Source organism: Gorilla gorilla, chromosome 20, assembly GCF_029281585.2.
Source record: "Gorilla gorilla gorilla isolate KB3781 chromosome 20, NHGRI_mGorGor1-v2.1_pri, whole genome shotgun sequence".
In the NCBI taxonomy this organism is placed as follows: Eukaryota; Metazoa; Chordata; class Mammalia; order Primates; family Hominidae; genus Gorilla; species Gorilla gorilla.
The window spans coordinates 20,739,728-20,756,131 of NC_073244.2; the positions used below are offsets into that span (position 1 = coordinate 20,739,728).

Sequence of the window (16,404 nt, forward strand, 5' to 3'; positions counted from 1 at the left end):
AGGATTGGGTAAATCCTGACAAGGTAAATGGGTCTCTCTCTTCTTTTATTAATATGTTCCCCAAAGCAGGATCAAACATGCACGTTCATTTGGGGTGAGCAGGTGTGAGTGGCCCCCTCAGCTTCTTGACTCTAATCTGTGACCCCTGTCACTCTGTCCAGGGACTGGAGGCCGCTGTGCAGATTCAGAGGGTGGTGATACCAGTGCCTACACTGGGCCACCGCAACCCATGGGTGGCCAGGGATTCTGGTGAGTGAGTGCTGCGTGGAACACGTGGCCAGAGGGCCCTGCTGTCCTTGTGTTCTGTCCAGGAACTTGTATCCTATCCTGCCTGCATTTCCTCTGACTGCAGGCACTGCCGTGGCACCATAGAGAGGATACAGAAGGCCTCTCTCATTATTTGTGTGTTTAAGGGGGAGGGCACTTCCAGTGACAGATCTTTAAGAAAGAGAGGGCTCACTCAACCACAGCAAAGGCCAGACCTCTCTTTGGGCAACATGAAATTCTTGACTACACGATAATGTTGATTTTGAAAAATTATGATTGAATTTACTAGAAATGGCCTGTGTTTTAACTGTGTTTTTATAAATGAGGTTCAGGCCGGTTGCAGTGGCTCATGCCTTTAATCCCAGTGCTTTGCAAGGCCTAGGCAGGAGGATTGCTTGAGGCCAGGAGTTCAAGACCAGCTTGGGTAACATGGTGAGACCCCTATTTCTAAAAAAAAAAAAAAAAAAAAAAAAAAAAAAAATTAGCCATGCATGGTGCCTTTCAAGTTCCAGCTACTTAAGAGGCTGAGGCAGGAGGATCGCTTGAGCCCAGGAGGTCAGGGCTGATGTGAACTACAGTCGCTTTATTGCACTTTGCAGCCTGGGTGACAGAATGAGTCCCTGTCTCTAAAGAAATAGGTTCAAAGCCACTTCTCCTGAGAAGTGGGGAAGAAATTAATTCTAGAAGACAAATAACATTTTAACTTTAACAGTAAGGTGTTTGTTTTCTTCCAGTTGGCCTTCTAGTAAGAATAATAAACTTTGTTTCTTAAAAGTGCCATCCACTCTTGTGTCTGGAATCTCTGTTTTCTTCTTGACAGGGAACAATTCTTAGATCTAAGTCTTGTGTTGCTCTTCAGTATATTTTTGGTAAGTCTTCTGGGCCAGGCTCTATTTTGTTACTTCTTTTTTTTTTTTTTTAATTGAGACAGCATCTCGCTCTGTCACCCAGGCTGGAGTGCAGTGGCACGATCTCGGCTCACTGCAACCTCCCCCTCCTGGGTTCAAGCAATTTTCCTGCCTCAGCCTCCCGAGTAGCTGGGATTACAGGGGTGCGCTACCATGCCCGGCTAATTTTTGTATTTTTAGTAAAGACGGGGTTTCACCATGTTGGCCAAGCTGGTCTCGAACTCTTGACTTCAGGTGATCCGCCCATCTCGGCCTCCCAAAGTGCTGGGACCACAGGTGTGAGCCACCGTGCCTGACCTATTTTGTTACTTCTTGAAGCGGGTAACACCACCACTGTCATCCGGTGGTGAGATGGGGACCAGGAAACAGTCACAAAGAAAACACTGACCCCTCCTCCATGGAGCTCATGGTCAGCTGGGTGGTCAGAGTTCGAAATGAATGACAGAGTCCAGTGGAAGTGTGTTATACAAGGACTTCATCTCAGGGGACAGGGGAGAGTTCTGGGAAAGGATGGATATTTAAGCTTAGGCCAGGGTTTCTCAACTGCAGCACTGCTGATAATGGGCCTGTTCACTCTCAGCTGTGGGCCATCCTGTGCATTATAGGATGCTGAGCAGCATCCCTTGCCTCAACTCACTAGATGCTACGAGCACTTTTCCTCTATGAGTTTGCTAGGGCTGCCATATCAAAGTTCCACCAGCTGGGTGGATTAAACAGCAAAAATATATTGTCTCACTGTTCTGGAGGCCAGAAGCTCGAGAGCAAGGTGTTGGCAGTGTTGGTTCCTTTTGAAGCCTCTCCTTGGTGTGTAGATGGCCATCTTCTCTCTATATCTTCACGTCATCTTCCCTCTGTACATGTCTGTGTCCAAATGTCGTCTTCTTGTGATAGGGTTTGGATTTGTTTCCCCGCCTAAATCTCATGTCAAATTGTAATCTCCAGTGTTGGAGGAAGGGCTTGGTGGGAGGTGACTGGATCATGGGGGTGGACTTCCCCCTTGCTGTTCTCTTGATAGTGAGTGAGTTCTCACGAGATTTGGTTGTTTAAAAGTGTATAGCACCTCCCCCTTCACTCTCTTCCTCCTGCTCCAGCCATGTAGCACGTGCCTGCTTCCCCTTTGCCTTCCGCCATGATTGTAAGTTTCCCGAGTCCTCCCCAGCCATGCGTCCTGTACAACCTGTGGAACCAGGAGCCAATTAAACCTCTTTTCTTTATAAATTCCCCAGTCTCAGGTAGTTCTTTATAGCAGTGCAAAGCAGACTAATACATCTTGTAAGTACACCAGTCATATTGGGCTAGGGCCCGCCCTACTGACATCATTTTAATTTAATTATGTCTAAAGACTCTATGTTCAAATATGGTTACCAGGGGTGAGATAAGATACCAGGGGTTAAGACTTCAAGATATGAATTTTTGGGGTAATACAATTCAGCTCATAATAGCCACATACCCCCTAGTCATGAAAAGCTAAAATGTCTCTAGATGCTGCAGACTGAATTGTGCTCCCCTTCTCCAAGTTCATGTTGAAGCCCTAATGTCTCCCCCGAAGGTGCCATTGGAAATGGGACCTCTAAGGAGGTGATAAAGGTTAAATAAGGTCATAAGGGTGAAGCCCTGAACCAACAGAACTCATGCCCTTACAAGAAGAGGAAGAGACACCAGAGCTCTCTTGCCCATGTGAGGACACAGCCAGAAGGCAGCCATCTGCAAGCCAGGAAGGGAGCCCTCACCAGGAACCGACCATGCTGGCGTCCTGATCTCAAACTTCCAGCATCCAGAACTGTTAGCAGCAAATTTCTGTTAAGTCACCTAGCGCATGGTATTTTGGAATGACAGCTCGACAGCTCAACACCAGACATTGCCAAATGTCCCCTGGGGGTCAAACCCTGACCTAGACCATGATAAATACTATAACATTTAGCTTGGTCAGCTGTTGGGCTGTTAGGAGGTTCAGAGAGAGGATATCAGGCTTAGGAACAACATTGATAAAATTCCCCATGGAGCAGAGAACTGGTTGCATCCAGGGCCCATGGAAGATGGTGTGAAGGCAGCAGGGAGAAGTGGAGAGAGAGTGGTGTGAGCTGACTGAAGAAGAAGCAGGTTCCAGATTGTTCAGGGCTTGGAAGTGCAGGAAAAGAACCTTGGCCCATGTTCTAAGCCCACTGGGAGCCAGTGACGTGTTTAGGTGAGTGGTGCAATGCACCTGTGGTTTTAACAGAACCGCACCCCCAGCACCTGTGAGGAGCGTGGGCTCAGGGAGGAAAGCAGTGGTAGGTGGAGGCCATTAGGAGTAGAACGGTGCTGGTCTAGACTTGGGGTTGAGTGTGGAGGAGGTGTGCTGGGTTCCCCCAAGACCACCCCAGGCTTGATGATCTACTAGGAGGACTCACAGGAGATGTCGTACTCGTGGCTGTGATTTATTACCAGAAGTGGATATGAAGCAGAATCAGCAAAGGGGGTGCCAGGTGTGGTGGCTCATGCCTGTAATCCCAGCACTTTGGGAGGCCAAGGTGGGTAGATCACTTGAGGCCGGGAGTTCGAGACCAGCCTGGCCAACATGGCGAAACCCTGTCTCTACTAAAAATGTAAAAATTAGCCGAGCATGGTGGTGCATGTCTGTAATCCCAGCTACTTGGGAGGTTGAGGCAGGAGAATTGCTTGAACCCGGAAGGCGGAGGTTGCAGTGAGCCAAGATTGCGCCGCTGCACTCCAGCCTGGGCGACAGAGTGAGATTTCCTTCTTAAAAAATAAAACAATAAATAAAAGTAAATAAAAGAAGTGTATCTGACTCATGGTTCTGTGGGCTGTACAAGAAGCACGGCACCAACATCTGCTCCTGGCGAGGGCCTCAGGCTGCTTCCACTTAGGTCAGAAGGGGAAGGGAAGCCAGTGTGCGGAGATCACATGGTGAGGGAGGAAGCAGGAGCGGGGGCAGTGGGGGAGGGAAGGGAAGGGAAGGGGGAAAGGTGCCAGGCTCTTTTTAACAACGAGCTTCCTTGGAAAGTAGTAGAAGAGTACTCCTTCTCTCTGAGGGAGAGCGTTAATCAATCCTTGAGGGATCTGCCCCCAAGTCCCGCCTCCGACACTGGGGATTAACGTTTTGGTGTGAGTTTTGGAGGAAACAGTCCCTAAATTCCAGACTTTCAGAAAGAAAGCAGGTGTTCAACATAAACTGCATTGTTTGTACAAGCAGTTTAAGTGGAGCGAGTTTCTCTTACCAGTTAGGGGGGCGGGAACCTTCCTGAAATCCAAGTTCCCAGACTCCACCCAAGGGCCAACCTTGCAAAGACATCTCGTTAAGGAGCCCATCCAGGCCTGCTGGGTTAACGCCTTTCTGCACAGTAGGGAAGTGAGGAATGATTTAAAACACATAGAGGCCAGCACTTTGGGAGGCTGAGGTGGGAGGACTTCTTGAGGCCAGGAGTTGGAGACCAGCCTGGGCAACATAGCGAGACCCCATCTCTACAAAATAAGAAAATTAGCCAGGCATGGTTGTGTGCACCTGTGGTCTCGCTACTCAGGAGGCTGAGGAGGGAGAATCACTTGAGCCCAGGAATTGAAGGCTGCAGTGAGCTAGTCCAGCCTGGGTGAGAGAGCAAGACCCTGTCTCAAAAAAATTATAATAATAATGCATATAAAACATTTATATTGAGGTGGTTGAGTTGATTTGGTGGTTCATGTATTCATTTACCAATGACATGGAGCATTTTTGTGCCAAGTAAGGTATCGGGGACAGGATGGTAAAAGGCGCCCAGGCTTATTCTTACAAAGCTTCCAATCCAGTGAGGATGACAGAAAAGAAACACTCATGGCAGCAATACATAGCTGGTTACAGATGGGTAAGAGCTGCGAAGAAAGGGAAAGGGTCCTATCAGAGAAAAGGAGAGAAGGGGCTCTTTCTACAGGGGAGGAGACCTCAGGATGGGGCACTCTGAGGGTGACATTTCAGTGGATCCAAAAAGAAAAGGCTCTATGTAGGTGTTGGCTGTAGCGGGAATGGGTGGGAGAGGGGCTTGAGGGTGAGTACCGCCATGTAGAGACGTCATCACTATTTATTCTGATTAGTTGCTGGGATCTGTAGAGTGTCAGAGAGGGGTGAGATTTCTGATCAAAGACACGGACAGCACTTCCTGAGATCGAGGACATGGTTAGGGAGAGCAGGCTTTGGGAGGACGGTGATGAGTGTTTTTTTTTTTTTAAGACATAGTCTTGCTCCGTTGCCCAGGCTGGAGTGCAGTGGTGCAATCTTGGCTCACTGCAAACTCCGTCTCCTAGGTTCACGTGATTCTCGTGCCTCAGCCTCCCGAGTGGCTGGGACTACAGATGTGTGCCACCACACCCAGCTAATTTTTGTATTTTTAGTAGAGACGGGGTTTCGTCATGTTGGCCAGGCTGGTCTCAAACTCCTGACCTCAAATGATAACGCTGGCCTCTGCCTCCCAAAGTGCTGGGATTACAGGTGTGAGCCACTGTGCCTGGCCTAGTTTTTTTTGTAACAGAAATTTCTCTTTCACAATTTAGGATACCAAAAGTCCGAAATTAAGGTGTCGACAGGGCCGTGCTCCCTCTGATGGCTCGGGGGGAGGATCCTGCCACCTGCTTTCTAACAGTGGCCTGCAGCCCTTGGTGCTCCTTGGCTTGTGGATGCAGCCCTCCCGTCTCTGCCTGTGTTGCCTCATGGCCGTCTCACCTCTGTGTATCTGTCTCTGTCTCTTCTGTTAGAACCATCATATTGGATTAAGGGCTTACCCTATTCTCCTGTCGTCTCAACTCATTACATCTGCAACAATCCTATTTCCAAATAAGGTCACATTTTGAAGTACTGGGGGTTAGGACTTCTCTTTTTTGGGGGGTTCACAGTTCAAACCATAGCAGTCTGTTCTCTAGTCCCCCCAAATTCATGTCCTTTCCACATGCAGAATACACTCACGTGGTCCCAAAGTTTTAATCCATTCCAGCGTCAACTCTAAGGGCAAAATCTCATCTAAGCACCATCAACTCAAAGTTTCATCTCGTCTGATGAGAATCCCACAACTCTTCATGTCAGTCATCTACAGCAGGTATGAGGGAGACTCAGAGTGTAGTCCACTGTGGGGCAAAATTCCTCTCCATCTGCGAACCTGTGAGAAACCAGAAAGCAAGTGATCTGCTTCCAAAATACGGTATGGGGCAAGCAAAGGATAGACATTCCCATTTCAAAAGGAGAAAAAGGGGTCATGGGTCCTGAGCAAGTTTAAAACCCATCAGGGCAAATGCTATGAGGTTTCCAGGCCTGGAACAAATCCCCTATGGTTGGAAGCTCTGACCTCTGGACCTCATTTTGGGTACCTTCTATTCCTGTTCCCTTAGATGGGCAGAAAGATTTGAACCAATGGTTGGATACATGGTCTGGTGTTCAGATGTGAGAGTCAGCCTGGAGATTTGGGCTTCATCATGAAGATTTGGGAATTGACACCCAGAGAATGGGTGAGGTTGCACACCAAGGCAGAGAGAATTGAGGGAGACACGAAGAGGAGGGCCTGCAACCTGTGGACGCCAGCAACATGTTGGAGAAGAAGCTCTTACAGGAAAAAGAGGAGGCTGGGGTTGTGATCACTGATCACAGGCTGGGTGGGCTACAAGAAGGAGGGATTGGCTAGGTGCAGTGGCTTGCAGCTATAATCCCGGCTACTCAGGAGGCTGAGGTGGGAGGATCGCTTGAGGCTAGGAATTCAAGGCTAGCCTGGGCAACATAGTGAGACCCCCATCTCTAAAAAAATAAAAAAAAAATTAACAGGGTGTGGTGGCGCACACATGTAGTCTCAGCTACTTGGGAGGCTGAAGTGGGAGGATCACTTGGGCCCAGGAGTTTGAGGCTGCAGTGAGCTGTGATTGTGCCACTGCACTCCAGCCTGGGTGACAGAGCAAGACTCTGGCTCAAAACAACAACAACAAACCCAGGAGAGATTGGATGATGAGCACACATCAGTGGGATTTCCCAGCACGGATGGAGGTCACTGGTGATTCCAGGGTGGTGCCAGCCCTTGGAATGGTGGAGATGGGAAGCAAGTGGGAGGGGAGGAAGTGGGCACAGAGGGTAGATAGCCCACGATAGGGAATGAAGAGATAGAGGTAGCCCAAGGGAAGAGTGGGGTGTTATGGCTTGAATTGTGCCCCTCCAAAAAGACATGCCGAAGTCCTAACCCTGTGAATGTGGCCTTATTGGAAATAGGGTCTTTGCAGCTGTAACCAAGTTAGGAGGTCACAAGGTTGGGCCCCAATCCAACATGACTGTGTCCTTATGAGAAGAGGAAGACACCAGGTGAAGACAGACACACAGGGAGGGGACCGTGTGACGGTGGAGGCAGACATTGGAGTGATGCATCCACAAGCCAAGGAGCCCCAAGTGTCGATGGCCGCCACCAGAAGCCAGGGAGGGGCAAGGAAGGACTTCTCAGAGCGTCAGAGGAGGCGTGGCCCTGCTGAGCTTAACTTTGGACTCCTCCTCTCTAAAACTGCGAGAAGATACCTTTCTGTGGTTTTAAGCCACTCAGTTTGTGATACTTTGTTACGGCAGCTGCAGAGAACACATGTGGGGTCAGGGATTGGGCGTGGGTCAGGTTTAAAAAAGTGAGGGGAAAGGTCCCATCGGGAGGGAGAGGTGAGGATGCAGGGGACGAGGGATGATCGGGGAGTTGCTTGCTTGTCTGTCATAGGCCAGAAGGAGGATGCCTGGTGCAGAGCGAGGAGTGGTGTTGATTTGAAGGCAGGTGGGAAGGAAGTTTCTTTTTAAGGCAGACTTGCAGGTTGGTTGTGGTTTATCTGCCTTCGATTTGTGGTAAGTCCTGGAGCACCACTAGCCCTGCAGTGTAGGGGGGCAGAGGAAGGGGCCAGGCAGCCGGGGAGGAAAAGCTGTCCCAAAGCTGAGTCGGGACAGTGGTGGGGGCTGCAGGAGCTTTGGAGTCTCCTGGTGAATTATGGAGTCTATGGCTCTTGGGATATGGAATGAAGGCATGCGTGTGTGTGTGTGTGTGTGTGTGTGCACGTCTATATGTCTCTTTGTGTGCTGGTCTGTGTGTATATGTTATATATATGAACAGGTGCATGTGGTATGTAACTGTATATGTGTGCGTGTTTGTGTGTATATGTGTGCATGTCTGTGTACGTGTGTGCATGTGATTGCATGCATGCGTGTGCAAGAGCTTGCAGATATGTGTCTGCATGTGTGTGTCCCTGTGAGTGTGTGCATGTGTGTGTGTACACATGTGATCACTCACAGCCAGGGTGGGCAGCCTTGGGGCCTGTGAGTGTGCCCAGTAGGCCAGGCACCAACCCTCATGCCTCTTCCCTTCTCCCCTAGCTGTGCCTGCACGTGACCCTGCCTGGCTTCAGGAGGACAAAGTGGAGGAAGAAGCTATGGCTCCTGGGCTGCCAACCGCCTGTTCACAGGTAGGTAAGAACTTCTTGTTCTAAAAGAACACTGCTGTGCCCAAAGGCTGGACTTGCCTTCTTCCTGTGACCTGTCTGGATCATCTCATGGGGTTGGTCTCCATGCTTTCAGGGACTGGGCCTCTTGCAGTGGGTGTCAGCAAGGGAGCGTGGGCCATGATCCCACCACCTCATTCAGACCCTCCCCAGGCTGCTGAGCACCAGGAGGGAAAACAAAGCAAGGATGTCAGCCGTCCTCATTTTGTGGTCTTCATGGTCTCACTGAACAAAGAGTTGAGTCATTTTCCAGATAGTTCCCTCTTGCCTGTACCGTGCTCAGGTCTGCTGGACCCTGGAGCTAGAAGGGGGACAAATCTGCAAGAGCTTCCTGGCTCCTTGTCAATAGATAAGTCCTGTCCTGAGGTCGAGGACTTGCAACATTAGTTATTGCCTCTTGCTGTTCTTACTTAAGGAGTGGAGAGTAGAGAGAGGAGTTCTGGTTCAGAGTCCTGAGCTAAGGGCCAGATTCTGCGGGATCTCAGAACACTGTCTGAAAGTCCTCTGCCTGGGGTTTCCCTTCCCCAGGCCTGCCAGCCTCCAGCATCCTCTGGTGTACTGGTGGGGGTGGTCCCTGGCTGAGCCGGGATGGATGTGTGTTTTAGGAACCAGTCACCTTTGCAGATGTGGCTGTGGTGTTCACCCCAGAAGAATGGGTGTTTCTGGACTCTACTCAGAGGAGCCTGTATAGAGATGTGATGCTGGAGAACTACAGGAACCTGGCCTCTGTGGGTAAGGCAGCTTCATCTTTTCTTTCCTTTTTTTTTGAGACAGAGTCTTGCTCTGTTGCCTAGGCTGGAGTGTGATGGCGTGACCTTGGCTCACTGCAACCTCCGCTTCCTGGGCTCAGGTGATCCTCCCACCCCAGCCTCCCGAGTAGCTGGGACCACAGGGTGCATCATCATACCTGGCTAATTTTTGTACTTTTTTGTAGAGATGGAGTTTTGCCATGTTTCCCAGACTGGTCTCGAACTTCTGGGCTCAAGTGATCCACCTGCCTCAGCCCCACAATGTGCTGGGATTGCAGACATGAGCCACTGTGCCTGGCCAAGGCTTTGTCTTTTCATCACATTTATGTACCAACCATGAGCTCTAGAAATTGTGCCAAGTCTGGGAAACCTAGAGGTGAAAAAACAGATAATTCCCATCTTCATGAGCTTCCAGTCTACTTACTGGCCTTTCTGTGGAATGAAGATCTTTTTACTGCCCTGTCTTTCTGTGACTAAAAGCTTTTGGGCTTCTCAAATGTATTCCTTAGCTAGGCCCTTGGTTTTGTAGACCGGAGAGCCTCAGTGTCCTCTGAGACCTAGTGAGGGAACTTGTATTTAGTTGCTCAGTGGAAGAGTTTGGCTGTGGCCATCAGAATTTAGGCACATGCATTTTGCCACTCTCATCTCTAGAGCCCCTAAAGACTTGAGAATATCGGCCCTGGTGTCAGGGCATGGCACAGTCCTCGCACATGTGTTTTTTTCTCATGAGCAGCTGATCAACTGTGCAAACCCAATGCGTTGTCTTATTTGGAAGAAAGAGGAGAGCAGTGGACCACTGACAGGGGCGTCCTCTCAGACACCTGTGCAGGTGAGCCCAGGCAGATCAGGTGAGCATCAGCTCTGGTCAGTAAGGGGAGTGTCCAGTTTGGAAACTGTCTATCAGGGCAACCTATTCATACCTTTGACTGAGAAGCCTGTTTGGTTGAGCTCCCTTATTAAATGCCACCTTCTTTCCTTTTTCTCTTTCCTTTTTAATCTCTAAAACTTTGCATTAATCTCCTAGAAAGATCTGTCCTACTTTCTCTTCATATTTAATATTTCCACATGTATATTTTATCCATTTCCTCCCCACTGTACATTCTCGCTAATATTTTTCCTCAACATTAGTCACAATCTTCGTAGAATCCTTTTTTGGTAAATTACCTACTATTTCCTTCCCATGTTCCTCTGATTACATAACTTCTCATCTAGCCACACACCTTAAAATTTTCCTTAACTTTTAGATGCATTCCTTCTCATTGCAATTTCTTCCCGTACATAGGATCAGTATTTGGAAAAAAAAGTCCACATGTGCCTTGCCTACTTTTGAGGTGACCTTGATCCCACAGTTTCTTTCTCTGTGTGCTTAACTTTTTCTTCCCTAATTCATTTCAGAACCTCAATGTCAACCCCAAGAGGCAATTCCTAGCCAAGATACTTTTACGGAGATCCTGTCCATTGATGTGAAAGGGGTAAGGCTCACCAGGGATTATTCGTGGTTCTCTATAGTAGGATGAGTCTGGGGTTAACCGTAAGTTAGAAAAGCAGCCCAAGAGCCAAGAGAGATTTGAGGCAAGAAGTGTTTACCCAGAAGGAAGCAGTTTCTTGGGAGAGAGTCCGTGAATGTCATGAATTGGTGGAAAACTAAATGTAGATCATGTTTGTACAAGTAAGCATTTTCACAGATACGACACATACAAAGTGTTTAAGACTTAATTTAGCCTTACACAAATTGGAAAAATTCTGCATCTAAGAAGCCGCATGAAAATAATGAAAAGATAGCTCTTTGCAACAGAGTATCCACCCTATTCCACTTGAAGGGACTCTGGGTAGAAATGGTATGGACTCTGTAAATGGTAAAAGTATCAGATATAGAACTGTCTTTTTCTTACATTCATTTCACATAGGGGAGAATATCTGTGAATCTAATAAGGCCTTTGGTCTTCACATTTTCCTTCCTCGACAGGAGCAACCTCAGCCTGGAGAAAAACTCTATAAATATAATGAACTTGAGAAACCTTTTAACAGCATCGAACCACTTTTCCAGTACCAGAGAATTCATGCTGGAGAGGCGTCCTATGAATGTCAAGAGATTAGAAATTCCTTCTTCCAGAGTGCCCACCTAATTGTGCCCGAGAAAATCCGTAGTGGGGATAAATCCTATGCATGTAACAAATGTGAAAAATCCTTCAGATACAGCTCTGACCTTATCAGGCATGAGAAGACTCATACTGCAGAGAAGTGCTTTGACTGTCAAGAATGTGGGCAAGCCTTCAAATATTCCTCGAATCTCCGGCGACACATGAGAACCCATACCGGAGAGAAGCCATTTGAATGTAGTCAGTGTGGGAAAACCTTCACGAGGAACTTTAACCTGATTTTGCACCAGAGAAACCACACAGGAGAGAAGCCCTATGAGTGTAAAGATTGTGGGAAAGCCTTCAATCAGCCATCATCCCTCAGGAGCCACGTGAGAACTCACACTGGAGAGAAGCCCTTTGAATGCAGCCAGTGTGGGAAAGCCTTCAGGGAACACTCTTCACTGAAGACACATCTGCGAACCCATACCAGAGAGAAACCATATGAATGCAACCAGTGTGGCAAGCCCTTCCGGACGAGCACTCATCTGAACGTGCACAAGAGGATACACACAGGGGAGAAACTGTATGAGTGTGGGACTTGCGGTCAGGTCTTGAGTCGTCTTTCAACCCTGAAGAGTCACATGCGAACTCACACTGGAGAGAAGCCCTATGTGTGCCAGGAATGTGGGCGAGCCTTCAGTGAGCCCTCATCCCTCAGGAAACATGCAAGGACTCACAGTGGCAAGAAGCCCTATGCATGCCAGGAATGCGGGCGAGCCTTTGGTCAGTCTTCACATCTTATTGTACATGTGAGAACACACAGTGCCGGGAGACCCTATCAATGTAATCAGTGTGAGAAAGCCTTCAGGCACAGCTCCTCACTCACTGTACACAAAAGAACCCACGTGGGAAGAGAGAACATTAGGAATGGCAGCCTGCCTTTATCCATGTCTCATCCATACTGTGGGCCCCTTGCTAATTAACTTCCATTTTGTAAAAATATAAACACATGGGGCTATGACTTTCCCTCGTAATACTCCTTTAGCTGCAGCTTATGTTTCAATGTATAATATTTTCATTTTGGTTTAATTGTAAGTATTGTCTTAACCTCCATTATCGTCTTAACCTCCATTATCATTTATTCTTTGACCCATTTATTATTTGGAATTAGATTTTTCAAAACTAATACGTGGATATATTTTCATAGAGGTATAATGACTTATAGTGAAATGCATACATCTGAAGTGTACAGTTGGATGAGTTTGACAGATGCATACATGCATGTAACCAACACCCCATTCCAGAGATAGAATGTTTCTATCTTTCTGGAAGGTTCCTGCATGTTGTATGGCTATTTCTTAGTTGCCTTTTTGTTGTTGGTTTCTAATTTAATTACATGATGAGAAGAGTATGTGGCCTCTTTGTTACTGAGTCATAGGTATTTGCTGAGATTTGCTATTAGGTCTGGTGTGGCTTATTCTTCTAGCTGCCAACCCAAATTGCCCCTTCCTCCTTAGAAAAGAACCTGGGTTTTCTGTTCAGATTGGCAGTGTGCACTATTAAAAAGCTTCCATCTCCCGGCTGGGCATGGTGGCTCATGCCTGTAATCCCAGCACTTTGGGAGGCTGAGACTGGGGGATCACCTGAGGTCAGGAGTTCGAGATCAGCCTGGCCAACATGGTGAAATCCCCTCTCTACTAAAAATACAAAAATTAGCCAGGTTTGGTGGCATGCACCTGTAATCCCAGCTACTTGGGAGGCTGAGGCAGGAGAATTGTTTGAACCCAGGAGGCAGAGGTTGTAGTGAGCCGAGATTGCACCACTGCACTCCAGCCTGGGCAACAGAGTGAAACTCTGTCTCAATAATAATAATAATAATAAAAAGCTTCCGTCTCCCAGCCCTTCTTGCAAGCAAGGGCAGGCCATTTCCTCCGGTCCTGGCTAGTATGAATATGAGAAGTCACTGGATGTGACTCTGGGGAAGGTGTTGTGTTCAGGGATGGTTTCATGTAGCCACATCTCTCCACTTCTTGCCTTTTGGACAAGTAGACATGATTTCTAGAGCTAGAGGAGCCCTCCTGTGACCATAAGGGTAAAAGCCACAAGCTAAGAAGAGGGTGGCCGGAAGTCATAACCATCTTGCTTCTGTAATCTAAAAGATATTTAGGATAGATTTAATAGAATTGGCATATTTATGTGATTGCAGCAGCCCTGGACTATTTATTTCTGGATGTCCCATACATGAAAAATATGCACTTCTTACTGGTACAATTTTCTTTTGTTTGTTTTTGTTTTTGGTGGGAGGTTTATTTCACCTGAATATAATTCCTAACTGATGCACTTAGTATATGTCAATTTTTATAAATGCTTCATGGATGGTTGAAATCAATGTATTGTATTCTACAAATGTCTGCTAGATCAAGCAAATGTGTTTAAAAACCATCTACACATTTATAAATGTTGATCTGTGATCTAGCATTTATTGAGAGAGGTGTGTTAAACTCTCCCACCATGATTATGTATTGCTGAAAAATCTTTGTCATTCTGTCAGTTTTTAAATTTATGTATATACATACATATATATGTTTTGAAGCAATGAAATTAAATATAGATACTGACATTTTTTACATTTCCAACAAATTGTTACTTTTATTCTTATAAAGTGATCATCCTTTTCCCTATTACTGAACATTCAACCATTCATTGTAATGATAGTAAATACTTATTTAGAGTTTACTATTAATAGATAGTAGCCACTGCCTGAAGCTTTGCATCTTTTAATTTAGTCCTCACACTGACACTTTGAGGTATGTACTGTTATCCCCAATTCCCAGATGAGGAAGCTGAGGCCCAGCAAGTTAAGGTGGGCTATCAAAGTCATCTGGGTGGCATGTGACAGGCCTGACTCTCTCTACAGTGGCAGACCCAGGGGACTAGTCTCCATTTTTACTTGTTTTTTTTTTTTTTTGGTTTTAAAGTTCTCTTAGGTATAACTTACATAAACGTTAATAAATCTTAGGGTACACCTTGGTGAATTTTGTATATGTCTATACCCACCACGGGCTCCATCAAAATATTTTATCATCCCAGAAATTTCCCTTGGGCCCCACCTCATCCTCAAAGGTTATCACTATTCTGACATCTATCACCATAGATTTGTTTTTCCTGTTCATGTAAATGGAACCATAAACAGCCCTCTTGTGTCTGTTTCCTTCACTTAATATAGTGTCATTGAGATTTATCTATGTTGTATTATCAGTAGTTTATGATTTTTAATTGCCGTGTAATAGTCCATAGTCTGAATATACCACAATTTAAAAATTCTATTCTGTTTACAAACATTTGAGTTCTGTCCTCCAGGTTCATCCATGTTATCACAAATGACAGAATTTCCTTCCTCATCAAGGCTGAATAGTATTCCATTTTGTAGATATACCACATTTTCTTTATCCATTCATCCACCGATGGACAGTTAGGTTGATTCCATATCTTGGCTATTGTGAATAATCCTGCAGGTTTTATTGTTATGAATAAAGCTGCTGTGAATGTTCTTGTTAAGTCATACTGTGGACATAGGTATTCATTTCTCATGAGTATAAATGTAGGAATGGAATTACTGGATTTTGGAGGAGACCTATCTTTAGCTTTAGTAGATCTTGCCAGACAGTTTTTCAGTGTGGTTGAAACCATTTACACCTCAATTTGTACATCAATGAATGAAAGTTTCATTGCTTCACATCCTTGGCAACATGTGGTACTGTCACACAAATTAATTTGAGCTACATTAGTGGGTATGCAGCAGTTTCTTAGGTTTAATTTGCATATTCTTGATAAGTAATGATGCAGTGGTAGATGGTTGCCACAATGACTTCTTCTATCCCTCTATGTATATGTCTTTTCCATGTGACTTTGCAGCTCCTCCTATCAAGAGGTAGAGTTTATTTCTCCAAACCTTGAAGACGAGCTTGGTCATGTGACTTTCTTTGGCCAATGGAATGTTGACAAACATGACAGAAGCAGAGGCTGGAAGAACACATGTTGGGCTTTTCCTTCTTAGTTGTGACCATTTGTATGTCATCTGTGGAAAAATGTCTAAGTCCTTTGACCATTTTTAAATTAGTTTTTTGTTGTTGTTGAGTTGTGGAAATTCTTTATATATTCTGAATATTAACTCCTTATCAGATATATGATTTGCAAATATTTTCTCCCATTCTAGGGGTTACCTTTTTACTTTATTAATTGTATCCTTTGATATGCAGAAGTCTAAGATTTTGGTGTAGCCCAACTTATAGATATTTTTTGTTTTCTTTAGATGTCATATCCAAAAAATCATTGCAAATCTAATGTCGTGAGGCTTACCCCCTATGTTTTCTTCTAAGAGTCTTATTGTTTCAGCTCTTGCATTTAGGTCTTTGATATATTATGAGTTAATTTTTATTTGTTCGTTTGTTTTTGTTTTTTTGAGACGGAGTCTTGCTGTGTTGCCCAGGCTGGAGTGCAATGGCACAATCTTGGCTTACCGCAACCTCCGCCTCCCCGGTTCAAGTGATTCTCCTGCCTCAGCCTCCTGAGTAGCTGGGATTACAGGCGCATGCCACCATGCCTGGCTAATTTTTTTGTATTTTTAGTAGAGATGGGGTTTCACCATGTTAGCCAGGATGGTCGTGATCTCCTGACCTTGTGATCTGCCTGCCTTAGCCTCCCAAAGTGCTGGGATTACAGGTGTGAGCCACCACGCCCAGCCAAGTTAATTTTTATATATGGAGTAAGAAAAGAGTCCAACTTCATTCTTTTGCATGTGCATATCCAGTTTTCCCAGCACCATTTGTTGAAGACTGTCCTTTCCCCATTGAATGGTCTTGGCACCCTTATCAAAATTCATTTGACTATAAATGTGAGGTTTTATTTCTGGGCTCCCTCCTCGATTCCATTGGT

At 46.0% G+C, this 16,404-nt stretch overlaps 1 protein-coding gene across 5 annotated transcripts in view; it reads left to right on the forward strand.

Annotated features, from left to right (window-relative positions):
* The window catches only part of ZNF333 (zinc finger protein 333), a 30,708-nt gene extending 16,599 nt beyond the window's left edge, over window positions 1–14,109 (forward strand). For all 5 annotated transcript variants that reach the window (XM_031006518.3, XM_055371987.2, XM_063701791.1 and 2 more), the window contains 6 exons: window positions 162–249; window positions 8,515–8,603; window positions 9,245–9,371; window positions 10,122–10,217; window positions 10,784–10,860; window positions 11,355–14,109. In XM_031006518.3, coding sequence (XP_030862378.1) covers window positions 162–249; window positions 8,515–8,603; window positions 9,245–9,371; window positions 10,122–10,217; window positions 10,784–10,860; window positions 11,355–12,452 — 1,575 coding nt within the window. In that variant the 3' untranslated portion in view covers window positions 12,453–14,109. The remainder of the gene's footprint in view (window positions 1–161; window positions 250–8,514; window positions 8,604–9,244; window positions 9,372–10,121; window positions 10,218–10,783; window positions 10,861–11,354) is intronic.
* Window positions 14,110–16,404: the final 2,295 nt, after the last annotated feature.